This window comes from Lutra lutra, chromosome 2 (assembly GCF_902655055.1).
Source record: "Lutra lutra chromosome 2, mLutLut1.2, whole genome shotgun sequence".
Classification (NCBI taxonomy): domain Eukaryota; kingdom Metazoa; phylum Chordata; class Mammalia; order Carnivora; family Mustelidae; genus Lutra; species Lutra lutra.
The window spans coordinates 18734014-18748144 of NC_062279.1; the positions used below are offsets into that span (position 1 = coordinate 18734014).

Genomic DNA, 14131 nt, shown 5'->3' on the forward strand with positions numbered 1-14131 from the left:
GGGAAGGCTTTGCCCGGCCAGGACTTTGCTTGGAAAGAGGGCATTTGGCAAGCTGCCCGCGTGCCAGCCTTCTTGCTGTAACGGGACGCTCTTCTGTAGGAAAGTGCCTCTGTCCCTTGGCGCCCGGCCCCATGCGTCTGATGAAACAGTGACCCCACTGCCCCCTCCCCAGCCCCTGGACCGCAGCCCTATCACTCCCGGCGCGCAGCCAATCACGTGGCGAAGCGATGCTCTCCAAGACCGCGGCTCCGTGGCCATTGGTCGACGGCTCGCGTCCCGAGGGCGCCCATTGGCCGCGGGGGGCGTTCACGTGGAAGGGGTTCCGGGATGGTTTCCCAAGTGGGGAGAGGTGCTGGAAAGTTAAAGGGAGCAGCGCGGAGCCTGGGAGCCTGAGCCTGGGTGACCCGCCGCGGGCAGGAGGCGAGCGGGCTGCTCTCGCGCACGGACGGATGCGTCTGCCCGCCAAGGGCGCGGACCTGAGTCCCGGCCCCTGCTCCTGCCGTCGCCGCCGCTGCCCCTGCTACACCCGCGCGGATGCTGCCGCGGGCTGGCGCCTCTGGGCATCAGGGCTTATGAGCTGCACCAGGTACGTCCCTCCCCAAGCCCTCGAGTCCCAGTGCAGGGCCGAGAAACGGCGGCGAGGGGCGCGCAGTGGAGACCTTCTTTGACTCCTGTCACCTGCACGTTCACCGCCCAACTTGCAGTTGCACTCCGGGGGTGGACCACACTAGACGGGGCTGAGGAGGCGGTTGCTTCCAGGTGGGAGGCGGTTGCTTCCAGGTGGGAAGAGCAACCCAGGGACCAGAGGTGGGATGGAGCCTGGCTGGACCCACGTGTTCCGCTTTAGTGCGGGTCTGGCCGCCAGGGGTAGTTGGTGGTGGCTGGGGCTGAGACTATTGTACCGAGTTCGAACCTGAGACAAGGCGCTTCCCGCGTGGGACCCGACACTCCCCGAGGGTATCCCCGAAGTTGGGCGGTGGGGCCTGGAATACAAGGAAAAGTAGCCTCGACTTTCCCCGGGTCTTGGGTTCCCCGTAATACGCAAGGAAATACACTTGGGAGTCTCTCAGGTCGCCGAGGGCGATGGGGTACAGAGCCAGCCCCCGTTCGCGGTCTCCGGTCCCCAGGCAGGGGCTGTCCCGGGCCGGCGGGGGCGAAGCTGCCGCGCGGGGACGCTCGCGCGGCGCGGCTTCGACCGGGGTTGCCCTGCAGCCCCGCCCGGGTGTGATAACTTGGGCTCCTCCTCCTTGTCCTCCTCCCCCTGCGGGCCGTGTCTCCCGGAACGGAGCGCCAGCCCTGCCTCCCGGACACACGACGCTCACGTAGTCCGGTGGCGGGAGCTTCCCCTGCCACCTCCCTCCAGGCTCTCAGATGCAGCGAGCCCTCTGGAGAGGGGGCTTCCCCACGGCCCAAAAGGTGGGTGCGGGACAAGGCGCAGGGGGCTCACAGAGCTCATGGAGTGCGTGGGAGGGGCGGGGTGCAGGCTGGTTGGACCGAGGGGGGCAGGGTCGCATTGACCTGTGCGATCTTCCAAATCTGGAAGCCCGGGCCGGCCTCCTGCCCCCCCACCCCACCCCGTGCCCTGTGCATGCCACTCTTTTTGAACCAGAAAAGTGGGTGTGGAGGGGAATTGCTAGCCAAAGCAGGGGTATAGGGCCTGGAACGACATACCAGAAGAGTTGGAGCCCCCCGGGTATTGTTTACTGCAGAAGAGGAGAAAACTTAGGACAGACTTGACTTGAAGACTTGGAGAGTTGCCGGAAGGTGGTGGAGCCTGTGGTCTGTGTGGCCAGGCCTCCCTGGGAGACTCAGGGTCTGGGAGAAGAGAAGTTAGGGCTTTGAGCAGGGGTGGGGAGAAGAGGAAATGGTTCATATGGTGGGGTTGTCCAGCAGCCAAGACTAAAGTGAAGACAGCCAGTGGACTCCCCACAAAAGTAAAATAGAGGTATTTAAGGAGAAGTGAGAGGGAAGAAAAGAAGTTAGTGGGCATTATTGGCAACCCCCGGGTCGGAGATAGAAGGGACTTCCGAGGAGAAGGCCTAAGCCCAGAAAGGTTCAGTCAGTGACTTGCTCCAAGTGGCACAGCTAGGGGGAGGCCTTCCTGGGCTAGTGCTGTGTGTTACGTGTTGGGCATTGTTTCGTGGCAGGTACTACTATAATAAGCAGTGTGTGTGTGTGTGTGTGTGTGCACGTGTGTGTATCTCAGATGCTTTAGATGGTGGTGACAGAAGAGCGCAAGTGAATGTTAAGGCTGTGAATAAAGGCCCCAGTGGTCAGAGGACAGATAAAAACATGTCAACTTTGGGGCACCTGAGTGGCTCAGTGGGTTAAGCCTCTGCCTTCCGCTCGGGTCATGATACCCGGGTCCTGAGATCAAGCCCCGCATCGGTCTCTCTGCTTGGCGGGGAGCCTGCTTCTCCTCCTCTCTCAGCCTGCTGCTCTGTCTACTTGTGATCTCTCTCTCTCTCTCTCTCAAAAAAAAGAGGAAAAAAAAATGTCAACTTTATTTATACTGTGTCAGCCAAACCTTTTGGGAGGGAGTAAAGCAATGCCAAAGTGTGGATGGACAGGTCTGTTAAAAAGTATAACCTGGGGAGGAAAAAAAAAAAAAAAGTATAACCTGGTCATCTGGGTGAATGCTTACCTCGTGTCGTTCTGGTGTTCCTGGTGGGTTCTTGGTGCATCTGATTTTTCTGTCTTTTCCTATGGGAGTATGAGAATGGAGGGGAGGAATGTCTTGGGCTCGATACCAAAAAAAGATTTATTTCCTATAAAAGGCACAGCCCAAAGCCAATAGCTCCACTGCCTTAAACTGTGAAGGTCATGTGCTGATTTTCTGTACAAGTTTATTGTTTCTCCAGAAACACCACCATAACCTGACAAGCTGTCTTGAGAAGGTGCGTTGTTTGTCGCTAGTGGAACAGGGAAAGTATTATGCAAAACTATCCCTGTTTGCTTCAGTTTTCATGGAGTGCTAGGGTTTGCCCTCTTCTGACCAGGAAAACTGAAATCCACCGTTAGGCATGCCCCATTCGCCCAGGGGCAAAAATGATCTCTTAGGCATCTATTTGGAAGTCAAGTTTTTGAGACTCTGAATAACACTCACTCATACTCTCAGGACCTTGTGCAGCGAACCGCTATCAAATCCTGCGTCATACTGTGCTGGTTCAAATATGGGTCCGTGTCTTCTCCTTCTGGCTTTTTCCCTGGCCAACCTTGGTGACTCATATTTCTCGGCCTGGGAAACAGCTGAGCAGCCAGGAGAACATGTCAGGAGAGGGAGGCCTGAGGTGCAGCCTATGCACACTGTGTTGGCACTGATCATTTTTATGTCATTTTTTGGACAAAACACCTGTCCAGGTGCCTTCCTTTCAGAGACTTTGGAGACTTAACCTTGTCCATCTCCATTGCTAGGAGTGCTTCTGGGGGATGATGATCCCTGTCCCAGCCCACTGGGAAATTCCTGAACAGAGGGCCAGGAAGGCCCACATCACATCAGCATTTGGTACCCTGATTATCGTAGAATGATCTGGTTCATCAAAGTTGGAATCTACCCGTGAGGATAGGCAAGTGGCCAACAGTCAGATCGTACCCTGATTGAGGCCGCTGGGGTTCATGTCCTCACCTCCAGTTACGGTGTCACTTAAATAGCGAAGGGATTCTGGGCAGTGGTTGCTTAGCAGTGCCCCTGAGGCTGAAGCCCTCTTGGTAACCCTTCGGCACTAAGTAGCGAACTTTTTGCCTTTCGTGGAGGAATGTTGCAAAACCAATGAAGCCCTAGAGAGTGCCAGTGGAGTTGTTGAGTTAGCTGATACTGACCAGAACCTCACCTTCCAACCCCCAGCTCTGCTGGTTCTGACAGTCCGGTGATAAAAGGGATCTCAGGGCCAAAAGGACACACACTGGTTCCAAAGAGTGAAACTTTGCTAAGGTCTTCAACTATATCTTTTTCATCCGTAAGATTAAAAGCCCAGAGTGACTATAGTTTTTTTTTTGTTGTTTTTGTTTTTTTTTTATTTGACAGAGAGAGAGATCACAAGTAGGCAGAGAGGCAGGCAGAGAGAGAGAGGGGGAAGCAGGCTTCTTGCTGAGCAGAGAGCCCGATGTGGGGCTCGATCCCAGGACCCTGAGATCATAACCCTGGCCGAAGGCAGAGGCTTAACCTACTGAGCCACCCAGGTGCCCCCAGAGTGACTATAGTTAACTACAAGTGAGCAGATTCTTTCATTGATCGGCTTGTTTTAGAATTCTGTTTCCAAAGTATCTTGAGAGTTTCCCAACCTTTTTCTAATGAGCTGTTTGAACGTTGTGTGGGGAAGCACGTATGAGGTGCGGGAAAGCACGTATTGAGGTTGGTTTGCAGGCTTGAAGGGATAGAGAAGAGGATGGAGAACTTACGGTTGACCTTGTGCTGACTCAGGCAAGGAGGAAGGACTGTAGGGTCAGAGGAGGAACCCAGCCGCCCTCAGTTCACGCCCACATTGTCAAGGGTAGGCAGAGGGGGAGGGGCTGAGATGCAAGGCTTTGCCCACTTTGGGGTTATTTTTAATCCATGTTTAATGTAAAAAAAATTAAAACAACTACCTGTGTTAACATTAGACTGAAAGTATAATTCCAGTGTATTCTAACGAAGTTTTGCAGTGGGGGGATGTAAAACTCAAGTAACTTTGTAAACTTTGTAACTACAGAGTGGTTTGGTTTTTGTTTGTTTTTCACATTGAACCCATTAGCCAACCCACTGACCCTGTGTAAAGCTTCGTTGCCCATTTCAGTGAGAACTTTTCCTTTGCAGAACAATTACCTGGCTACAAGAACAGATAATAGAAAGCAAATTTGCTCCTAAAATTGTCACTCATTGATTTTGTTAGAGGGGAAACAGTAAGACAAATATCCTTTAAAGTGGATGTTTAGATAAGTACACTGTGGCTATAAATTATTGTTTTGTGTCTCTGAATGTGTGTTTTTCCAGTCAGTCATCACCAAGTGGTTCCCTGCATCCTAGGGAACGATTATATTTCTTTTGGAAAATGGGATCAAATCCAATGTGTCTTTGTTCTTATTGTTCTTTATGTATTTGGTTAATCAAAATCAGAAGTTGAAAATGAGATGTTTATTGGACTGAACCAGTGGACTTAGCCCCTGGCAGAAGACGAGCAGCATTTTGCCTTTTGCTTCTCCTTCACTACTACCATTACCCTGAAACCCCCCACCAATGTGCAGGAACTAGGGGGGCCTGTGAGCAGGCACCCCCAAAAAACCACCACATACCTACCCTTTGCCATAGTGAGGGGGGAGAGGTTTGGGACCTAATCTAGATCCTGTGTTCTGTGTTTCGCAGACTAGAGTTTAATCCTGGTTTCGTCCCTGACTTCTTCAGGTAGCCCATTGTAACTATCAAATCAGAATATTAAATTTGCTATGGTAATTAGATGAGAAAAATGGCTTGGCTTTAGTGAGGCAATAGTGTTGGATGGGAGAGGTTTTTGGCAAGTCTTAAATATTTGAGGCATTTTATTAGATACTTTTTTTTCCTCCCTGATTACAGAAGTGATGTTATTTTTAAAAATACAAGAAACAGAACACAGGAAAACAAATTTCCTGAAATGCCTTTACCTGGATTTTCTTTTTTTGAAGATTTTTATTTGACAGAGATCACAAGTAGGCAGAGAGGCAGGCAGAGAGAGAGGGGGGGGGAAGCAGGCTCCCCGCTGTGCAGAGAGCTAGATGCCCGGCTGATCCCAGGATCAGCCTGATCCCTAACATCATGACCTGAGCCCAAGGCAGAGGCTTAACCCACTGAGCCATCCAGGCGCCCCTCCACCTGGATTTTGTAACAGTTCTAAGTATATCTCTAGTCTTTTTTCTGTACATATACCTAATGCTTTTCCCTACAAGTCTAGTCTCTATGTACAATTTTATCTTCTCTATTTTTTACATTAACAGTATATTACAACTTTTTTCCATGCCACTTAAACCTTTTTTCCAAATAATGGTTTTAGTAATGATACAAAATTTTATCGCTGGATGTTGTATACCTAATTTAACCAGATACTTGTTACTGGTTCTTTAGGTTTTCTCACCTTTTCCTCCCTATAATGTTGCATTGGACATTTTAGTACATTAACCCCCAGGCATTAACTCCTTAAGATTAATACCTGTATGTGATACTAGAACCAAAAATGATACGAATATTTAGAAAGGTGCTGATTTAGACTAATTCATGTATTCATACTATTTTTTTAAGTTTTTTTTTATGATTTTATTTATTTATTTAAGACAGAGAGAGAGAGCACAATGAGGGAGGAGGGTCAGAGGGACACGGAGAAGCAGGCTTCCTGCCAAGCAGGGAGCCCAGCTGGGGCTTAAACCAGGACCCTGAGATCATGACCTGAGCCAAAGGCAGTCACTTAACTGACTGAGCCACCCAGGTGCCCCTTCATATTATTTTTAAAAATCTTTACTAACTCAGTAGGTAAAAACAGGCATTGTTTCCTAACCTAAATTCTCTAATTATAAAGTTGGACATTTTGTGTATTTCTAGGACATTTTTAAGATTTTTTCATGATTTTCCATTCATGCTCTTTGCTTATTTTTCTATGTGGCTATTTGACTTTGTTATTGTTTTGTAAGGACTCTTTGTATACAAAGGTATTAACTCTTTCCTGCCATACGTTTTGTAAAATGTTTTCCCAGTTTGTCTTTAATCTTTTGGTTTTACTTTTTTTTTTTTTCCACTTACAGAAAAATCTTGTTTTTATGAAGTCAGATTTAACCTGATCTCTAGCAGGATTCTCTTTGCCTTTTATTCTTATAGAGGTTATCTTCACTATAGGAAAAAAAAATATCCACCTATATGAAAGGTGTTAAAAAAACTAAATTATTGGCATTTTTAAAAAGAAAGATATATTGGCATATAAAAATTTAGTGTACATTATGTCTGTCTTCACAATTGAATTCCACTATCTAGCATAAGACTTGGCATATAATAAATACCAATCAGTATTTGTGAGATGAGTGCATTTCTTTTGGGGCCCCTGGGTGTCTCCGTCGCTTAAGCGTCTGCCTTTGGCTCAGGTCAGGATCTTAGGGTCCTGGGATTGAGTCCCACATTGGGCTCCCTGCCCAGTGGGGAGTCTGCTTCTCTGCCCCCTCCCTGCTTGTACACTTCACTCTCTATCTCAAATAAATAAAATCTTTAAAAAAGGGGAAAAAAGCACATCTTTTTGTTATTCCCCAAGGCACTCTAGCCTCCTTAGGGCCCCAAGAAATCCTAATAGAAATACCTGTGAATTTAGTTTTAAATTCATCCTCCCCCCCCCCGCACTTGACACTCTTAATCTCCCCTGAAACCAAGGTCATGCTGGCCCACACTTGAGTTAATGCCCGACTGCAGCTGTGTGGGCAGAGACGAAGGCAGACGTGGTTTGCCAGCCCGTTGCAGTGATGCCTTGAATGTCTGTCTGATCTCGTTGCCGTTTCTTTCTCTTCCCCTCTGGCCAGGGTTCTAGCCTATTCGTCTAACCCCATGATGGCTGTGGACATAGAGTACAGATACAGCTGCATGGCCCCTTCCCTGCGCCGAGAGAGGTTCACCTTCAAGACCTCACCGAAGCGCAGCGAGCCGCTGAGGCCATGCATTCAGCTAAGCAGCAGGGATGAAGCCAGCGGGATGGTGGCCCCCACGGTCCAGGAGAAGAAGGTGAAAAAACGGGTGTCCTTCGCAGACAACCAAGGGCTGGCCCTGACAATGGTCAAAGTGTTCTCAGAATTCGATGACCCGTTAGATATTCCCTTTAACATCACTGAGCTCCTAGACAACATTGTGAGCTTGACGACAGCAGAGAGCGAGAGCTTTGTTCTGGATTTCACCCAGCCTTCCGCTGATTACTTAGACTTCAGAAACCGGCTTCAGACCGACCACGTATGCCTTGAAAACTGTGTCCTGAAGGACAAAGCCATCGCAGGCACAGTGAAGGTGCAGAACCTGGCGTTTGAGAAGATGGTGAAAATAAGAATGACATTTGACACCTGGAAAAGCTTCACAGACTTTCCCTGTCAGTATGTGAAGGACACTTACGCCGGCTCAGACAGGGACACCTTCTCCTTTGACATCAGCTTGCCTGAGAAAATTCAGTCTTATGAGAGGATGGAGTTTGCCGTGTGCTTTGAGTGCAGTGGACAGACGTACTGGGACAGCAACAAAGGCAAAAACTATAGAATCATCCGAGCCGAGCTGAAATCCACGCAGGGTGCCACCGAGCCACAAAACGGACCCGATTTTGGAATATCCTTTGACCACTTTGGGAGCCCTCGGTGTTCCTACGGTCTGTTTCCGGAGTGGCCAAGTTATTTAGGATACGAAAAGCTAGGGCCCTACTATTAGCCACTGCGTGTGCCGGAGCATGGTGGAGCAGGTGCAGAGGAGCCTCGCTGCGGTCACGGGCAGGTGGAGACGGAAGCCAGGAGAAACGCGGAACTGCCATTAGGCACAGCCTCTGAAAAGAAAGGATCCTGTTCATTTTTCTTCTTACGCCAGCTCAGCCAGCCAAATTTAGGTGCCAGGACTGGTTTCATACTCGGAGTACCACTGGGGTGCTGGTCGGCTCGGCTTCCAGGGTGGCCACAAGAGTCGGAGCAGGGTGGCAGGGCCGGCCTGGGCCTGGGCAGGAACCAGGCCCGTGGGTACTGCCGGCAACACTAGGGGATGGTGGCTTCAGAACGAGGCCACCAGGGGTGCGCCCCAGCTGCCTGGAAGAACCGCCCCTGCCCCCTGGGATGTGGACGGTCACCTGGAAGTCACTCCATCCCAGCCCACTGCCCCGGGACCCTTGCCGTTGGTCTCTAGGCGCCCCCCACACCACAGCCGGGCCCCTCCTGCCTGTCGCTGGCGTTCCTTGTCTACACGTGCTTCACTCCGCAGCTCTGTGCTTTTTTTTTTTTTTTTTTGCATTTTGTTTTCTTCACAGTTCGTCTGATGTTCAGGAAAAGATAATCAAGGTAAATTAGCCTGTGACGGAAACAGGTGCTTCCTCTTTCTGACCCCACGAATGTGTGCTCCGGTAGAGAACGACATACCAAGTTGTCGAAAGAAACTGGCCCCCATGCTGGGCTCCAGACTGCAGGCTTCTGATAGGCAGGACAGAGGGGCACACCTGTAGCTCTTCCTCTTGGCTTTCGGGGGAGCTTTCAAAGTAGCTTTCGAAGTACTCACTCCTACCCTGCCTCACCAGACAGCCCAATTACAAGATTTGTTGGAACTTGCCCGGCTGGTTTGCAGTCACCTCATTCTTCACGGAGGGATTTTAGACTGTCCTTTCCTCGAGAGCCCTCCTCCATGCTGTGTTCAGGACACGTTGTTTGGTTTGGTTTTGACTGTGATCTGCACGACCCAGGACTCTTTGCAAGCACCCAGGGACTTTGATTTGGGTGTTCTTATTTATGGTGTGTGAGTCTATATAAAAGGGATAGAGGAGAAAACCCTCACCAAATTCTCATATTTTATTTTCAATGTGTGGCAACTCTGAAATATCAGAGATTAATTATTCTTACCCATATTGGACCATGAATTAAAAGTCCGTTGGTTCATACTGTCGTGAGACTCCTGGGACATTCACTGACAGATGGATCCCCAAACCCTATGATTTTTCTGGGGTGAGATTGGTTTGTACTTGGGTATGTTTTAAAAAAATATTTTTACATGTGTATTTGGAGAAGGTTGGGTGTTTTTTGTTTTTGTTTTTTTTTTTCTTTTCTGTTTTGTCTTTGGAGCTTAATTAAATGTCTCATTTTCCATTTGCCTGATCTTAGTAAAGTGGGATTTTCCTAAAGGAGGCAGGAAGAGGGAGGCACAGCGGCCTGGATTTGGAGACGCAGCCACCGGACTCTGCAGGCAGAGAGTCATCTTTTGCTTGCATATTCCAGATGGATTAGAAAAGGCCTCCTGGCTTCTGCGATTTGGTCAATTAGTATCAGGCAGGGATGGAGTGTCTTGGCTCCTAGAGTTTTGTGGTTGGTTTTTTCTTTTTCTTTTTCCCCTTCTTTTTTAAACTTCGAAATGTGTTGACTTCTTAAATGTTTTTAAGTGATGTCTGATGTAATTCTTGTTCCTAAAACTGGCTGTTACTCATCTGCGATCTAGTGCTTTATTTTTTATGCTTCTCCCACATGGGTAGGACTCGGGGATCACATAATTAATGGGGAAAATTGCCTTTTTATCTCGTGCTGAAATTGGGCAGAATTGTGTTTTATCTAGACATGCCGACATCAAGTACACGAACGGTACTTTCAGTGTTAGCAAATCTGGGGATCAGAACGATCGATAGGGCAAATTAAAACCAAATGGAAGCAAGCCATTTTATATAGGTCGTGAATTTATTTTGTTTTCAGAAGCCTAGTCCCTCCACCTCCGAGTCAAGAAAGTTACAAGGTGCACTGTCATTTACGTGTTACCAGTCTAAAAGTAACAAGATCATTCTGTATTCAAAAGAAAAATGCTCAAGAGACTCCTGTTCCTATTCGGTTTTCAGTAATGGTGATCTTAAGACATTCCGAGGTCAAAATTTGAAATACGGTAATTCAGCAATAAGTAGCTCTTAAAACAGCCCTAAGCCTCTGCCATTCTTTACCCCCCAGCTCACCCCAGCTTTTTTGCTGGGGGCACTGGTTGCAAACCCCTGCCAGTGCACCTGGGATGCCTGCCCTACCAGGCAAGTCCTCACCCGCCCCCAAAGACCCTTCTCTGACTAGACAATGTGGTTTCGAGACTTCCCTGTCAGCCTCGTGGTTCAGGGAGGCAGGGGCATCTAAAGAATATTATCTTTTATTCACCAGTCTCTCTTCCGTGGGTCCAGTTCTGCCCCAGGGTATCAACAGATGGTCCCAGGATCTGCAGAACCCCTCCTCATTTCGGAGCTCGGCATCCGTAAATAGGTTAGGGTTTCTTAGTTGCAGACAGACGTCACTGCAGCCTGACTTGGGTGGGGAGTGCCCCTCACATAGCCAGATTCAGTGATGGTGACGAATGTCCAACAGCCTCAGTGCCCTTTCCAAGTGGCCCCTCAAAGGGCGGGCCTCCCACTGCGGGTGCCCTTGTCTAGAAATGGGGAAGCAGCTCCATTTCTTTTGTATTTATTTCCCCCAAACGCCCTGGGGAGCATTCGCAAATCAGGTGCAATAAATAAGCTGGACTGTTTGAAAAATACATAATAAATAAGCTTTCAGTGTTTCTTGGAAGATAAGAAGCATTCAAATGGGTTTCTTTTTATTTTTTTAAGTATTCTGATGATAGGGGAAGTGGTGAAAAATAATGGGAGTTCTGTAGTTCTCCAGAAATTAAAACAATTTCAGAGTCAAGATAGAATTTATTTTTTTTTTCTCTAAGGTTTCATTTTAATGGTGGCAAAACATGACTCTTTCAGTGTTTTTTAAAGATGTAAATTTCGAACAGCTAAAAGAATGTTTTGTGGTTTTGATCTTTGCATATAATTTGCTTTTTTAAAAACAAGCATTACTTGTAGTCACGTGGATGTTCAGTGGGTTATGGGTATGTTTATAAACCAAAAAAAGTGTCGGTTCATTTTTTAGAAGTGCTCGTTTTCCAGGTCTTCCCTCTCAGTGGACAGTGGACGGAAACCTTGATTGTCTTTCATTTGTTTCCTCGTCAAAAATTCCTCCGCTGGGTGTGGTTTGCCAGAGCAGGCCCCGTGGCTCTCTGCTCTTGGGGGGTCCCGATCACCGAAACTGGGGATGAAGAGTCATAAGCATAATGGGATCTTTCCCGGGGCCTCGACGACACTCTGGCAGCTTCTCCGCACTTCCCGAAGTGGACACATGGGACTGGGCAGGGAGTCTGTGGTTTCGGGTGGCTTCTCCTCTGTAGGGTTGGAAAGCTGTGAATGTTTCAGCAGTTTCGGTGATCAGTTCCTAGAGCCTGCCTGATCAGTTCTTAGAGCCTGCCGGACCTGTGAGGACAATGTTTCACTTTTACTTCAGCGTGAATGGAGAACCGAAGGCTCGTCTTCACCCGATGCCTGAAAGTGCCTTGTCAAGAAATGTCCACATGTTTTGAAAAAAATATTTTTGTACACAAAGGTAAAGGGGAAATGCACTTTAAAATCACCAGAATGGATGTCTTTTGTGTGGTGTAAGAGAGTGGTTAGTTTGTATCTCAAACGCAAAAATGTAATAAAGGTAGAAAACACAAAACTGAAACTGTTCTATTTTAAAACTGATGCTATTCTGGGAGTCAGAGGCTTGTGAGAATTTTTTTTTATGATTTTCTTTTATTTTTTTTATTTTAAGTAATCTCTAGACCCAACATGGGGCTCGAACTCACGACCTCAAGATCAAGAGTCGCAAGCTCCACCGACTGAGGCAGCCAGGTTCCTGGGGAGAATTCTTTTCAGGCATTGTGTTTCCACATATAGAATGTAGGTTTTTCAGAGGGCTAGGTCTCAATCAGGGGCTGAGTTCGAAAGCTAAGACATACAGGGAGGGTGGTAATGGCCGTTTCGCTGTCACAGTGGTGAAGGCCCGTCACAGCTAGTAAAGGAGGGCTAGAGAAGCACAGGGCCAGCATTGTTCTGAACCCATTTTTACTGATCTGAGGACTTGTTTCCTACCCTCTCACTTGCTCGTGAAGCATATTTTTAGGGTTGACTGTTTTTAAAGGTGGGAGAACTGTGGCCAGCTGTGATAGCTCGTAACTGCTTGTTCAGACAAGCTGGAACCAGCAAAGCCAATGAGCTCCCAGTGGGACCTCTGCTCCTTTGGGTGTCAGACACTCATCCTAAGTAAGATTTCCAGAGATCTTTTATTTCAGACTTCAGTGGGTTGGAGGGAGGGGCAAATTGCTTCCAGATGCTTCCTGTAATGCAGTGTGCACCACACCACGAAGGCCAGTGGGAAGGTAGAACATATCAGGCCTCAGCACCTAGTGAGCAAATGCAAAAAGGGAGCTACACACATACCTGCCTTTCTCAAGAGTGTCCAACACTGCCCACAGTTTGCCTTATCAAAAATGGGAAGGGGGAAAAATCAGCAGTGGTTTTGATGAATGTCTAGTTGAGATTCAGTATGGTTTTCATAATCATTACATGATTCTAACTTGCGAGACAGACATCTCAGAGGTGTCTGGAGGAAAAAAAAAAAAAAAAAAACCAGCACAAAACTTTGCTAGGGCATTGTCTCCAGATTAGCAAATATCCAGCTCTGAATTATTCAGTTGAACGTTTACGGCTTATCTATGGCGTGCAAAGCCTGCCAGGTGCTTTTTCCTCCCCAACCCCTCCAAGAGATAGTCATGTGTTAGATGAATCCTCTGACAGCCAGGAAAAGCAGCACGTCCTGCTGCCTCTCGGTATCAGGAGGCAGGAAGGCTGGGTCCTGGCCTTGATGCTGTTGTACCTTGTTCAGTGCTCGATCAGAGGGGCTCTGAGTGTTCTTCAGCCTGGATAAGACAACCAGGGGATCTAGTGGTGCCCCAAGTACTTAAGAGTCCGCCAACATGTTCATTTTAAAAAATGCTTCTAAATATAAACTTGTAAGAAATATCACATACACCACTTCCATTCTCCGCAAGAATCACAGGAATGAATAGCATTCCAGACAACAGCTTGGACGTCATAAAATCAGTGTGCAAGCCGGAGAGATAGCAGCTCGCGTTCAGGGGGGAAGAGACGAAGGCCTTCTGTGTGTGTCCTAAAGTCACAGAGCCAATCCGTGACAAAGCCAAATCCGTGACCACATGGGTCCTTTATTCTTTTCTCACCCCCCCCACACCCTGGAGTCACTCTAACAGAACGGACACTGAAATGGTCAATTCTAAAGAGTAAGTCCCTCCTTCCGGAGAGATGCAGTCCTCCGGGGGAGGAGTGAACACGCTTGGCTCTATTTTTTTTTTTTTTTAAGATTTTATTTATTTATTTGACAGAGAATGAGTGGACACAAGCAAGGGGGAGCAGCAGGCAGAGGGAGAAGCAGGCTCCCCACAGAGTAGAGAACCCGACGTAAGGCTCGATCCCAGGACCCTGGGATCAGGACCTGAGCAGAAGGCAGATGCTTAACCGAGGGAGCCACCCAGGCGTCCCAACACACTCGTCTTTAGATGCAAATGGCACATTCCTCCCAAAGG

At 48.2% G+C, this 14131-nt stretch overlaps 1 protein-coding gene across 2 annotated transcripts; it reads left to right on the top strand.

Annotated features, from left to right (window-relative positions):
• Window positions 1-351: 351 nt before the first annotated feature.
• Window positions 352-12204, top strand: PPP1R3B (protein phosphatase 1 regulatory subunit 3B). Of its 2 annotated transcripts, none has more exons than XM_047715650.1 (2): window positions 352-586; window positions 7501-12204. In XM_047715650.1, exons 1-2 carry the CDS (start codon window positions 450-452, stop codon window positions 8381-8383), a joined length of 1020 nt encoding a protein of 339 aa, XP_047571606.1. In that variant the 5' UTR covers window positions 352-449; the 3' UTR covers window positions 8384-12204. The 2 variants fall into 2 exon arrangements, with proteins under 2 accessions (XP_047571606.1, XP_047571617.1); XM_047715661.1 differs by lacking the exon at window positions 352-586 and adding an exon at window positions 614-1416.
• Window positions 12205-14131: the final 1927 nt, after the last annotated feature.

Excerpts from the sequence above, each read along its gene's own strand:
- PPP1R3B (XM_047715650.1), top strand. The coding sequence starts at position 450 with ATGCGTCTGCCCGCCAAGGGCGCGGACCTGAGTCCCGGCCCCTGCTCC. Across the intron at positions 587-7,500 it reads GGGCTTATGAGCTGCACCAG|GGTTCTAGCCTATTCGTCTA; the intron begins GTACGTCCCTCC and ends CCCTCTGGCCAG.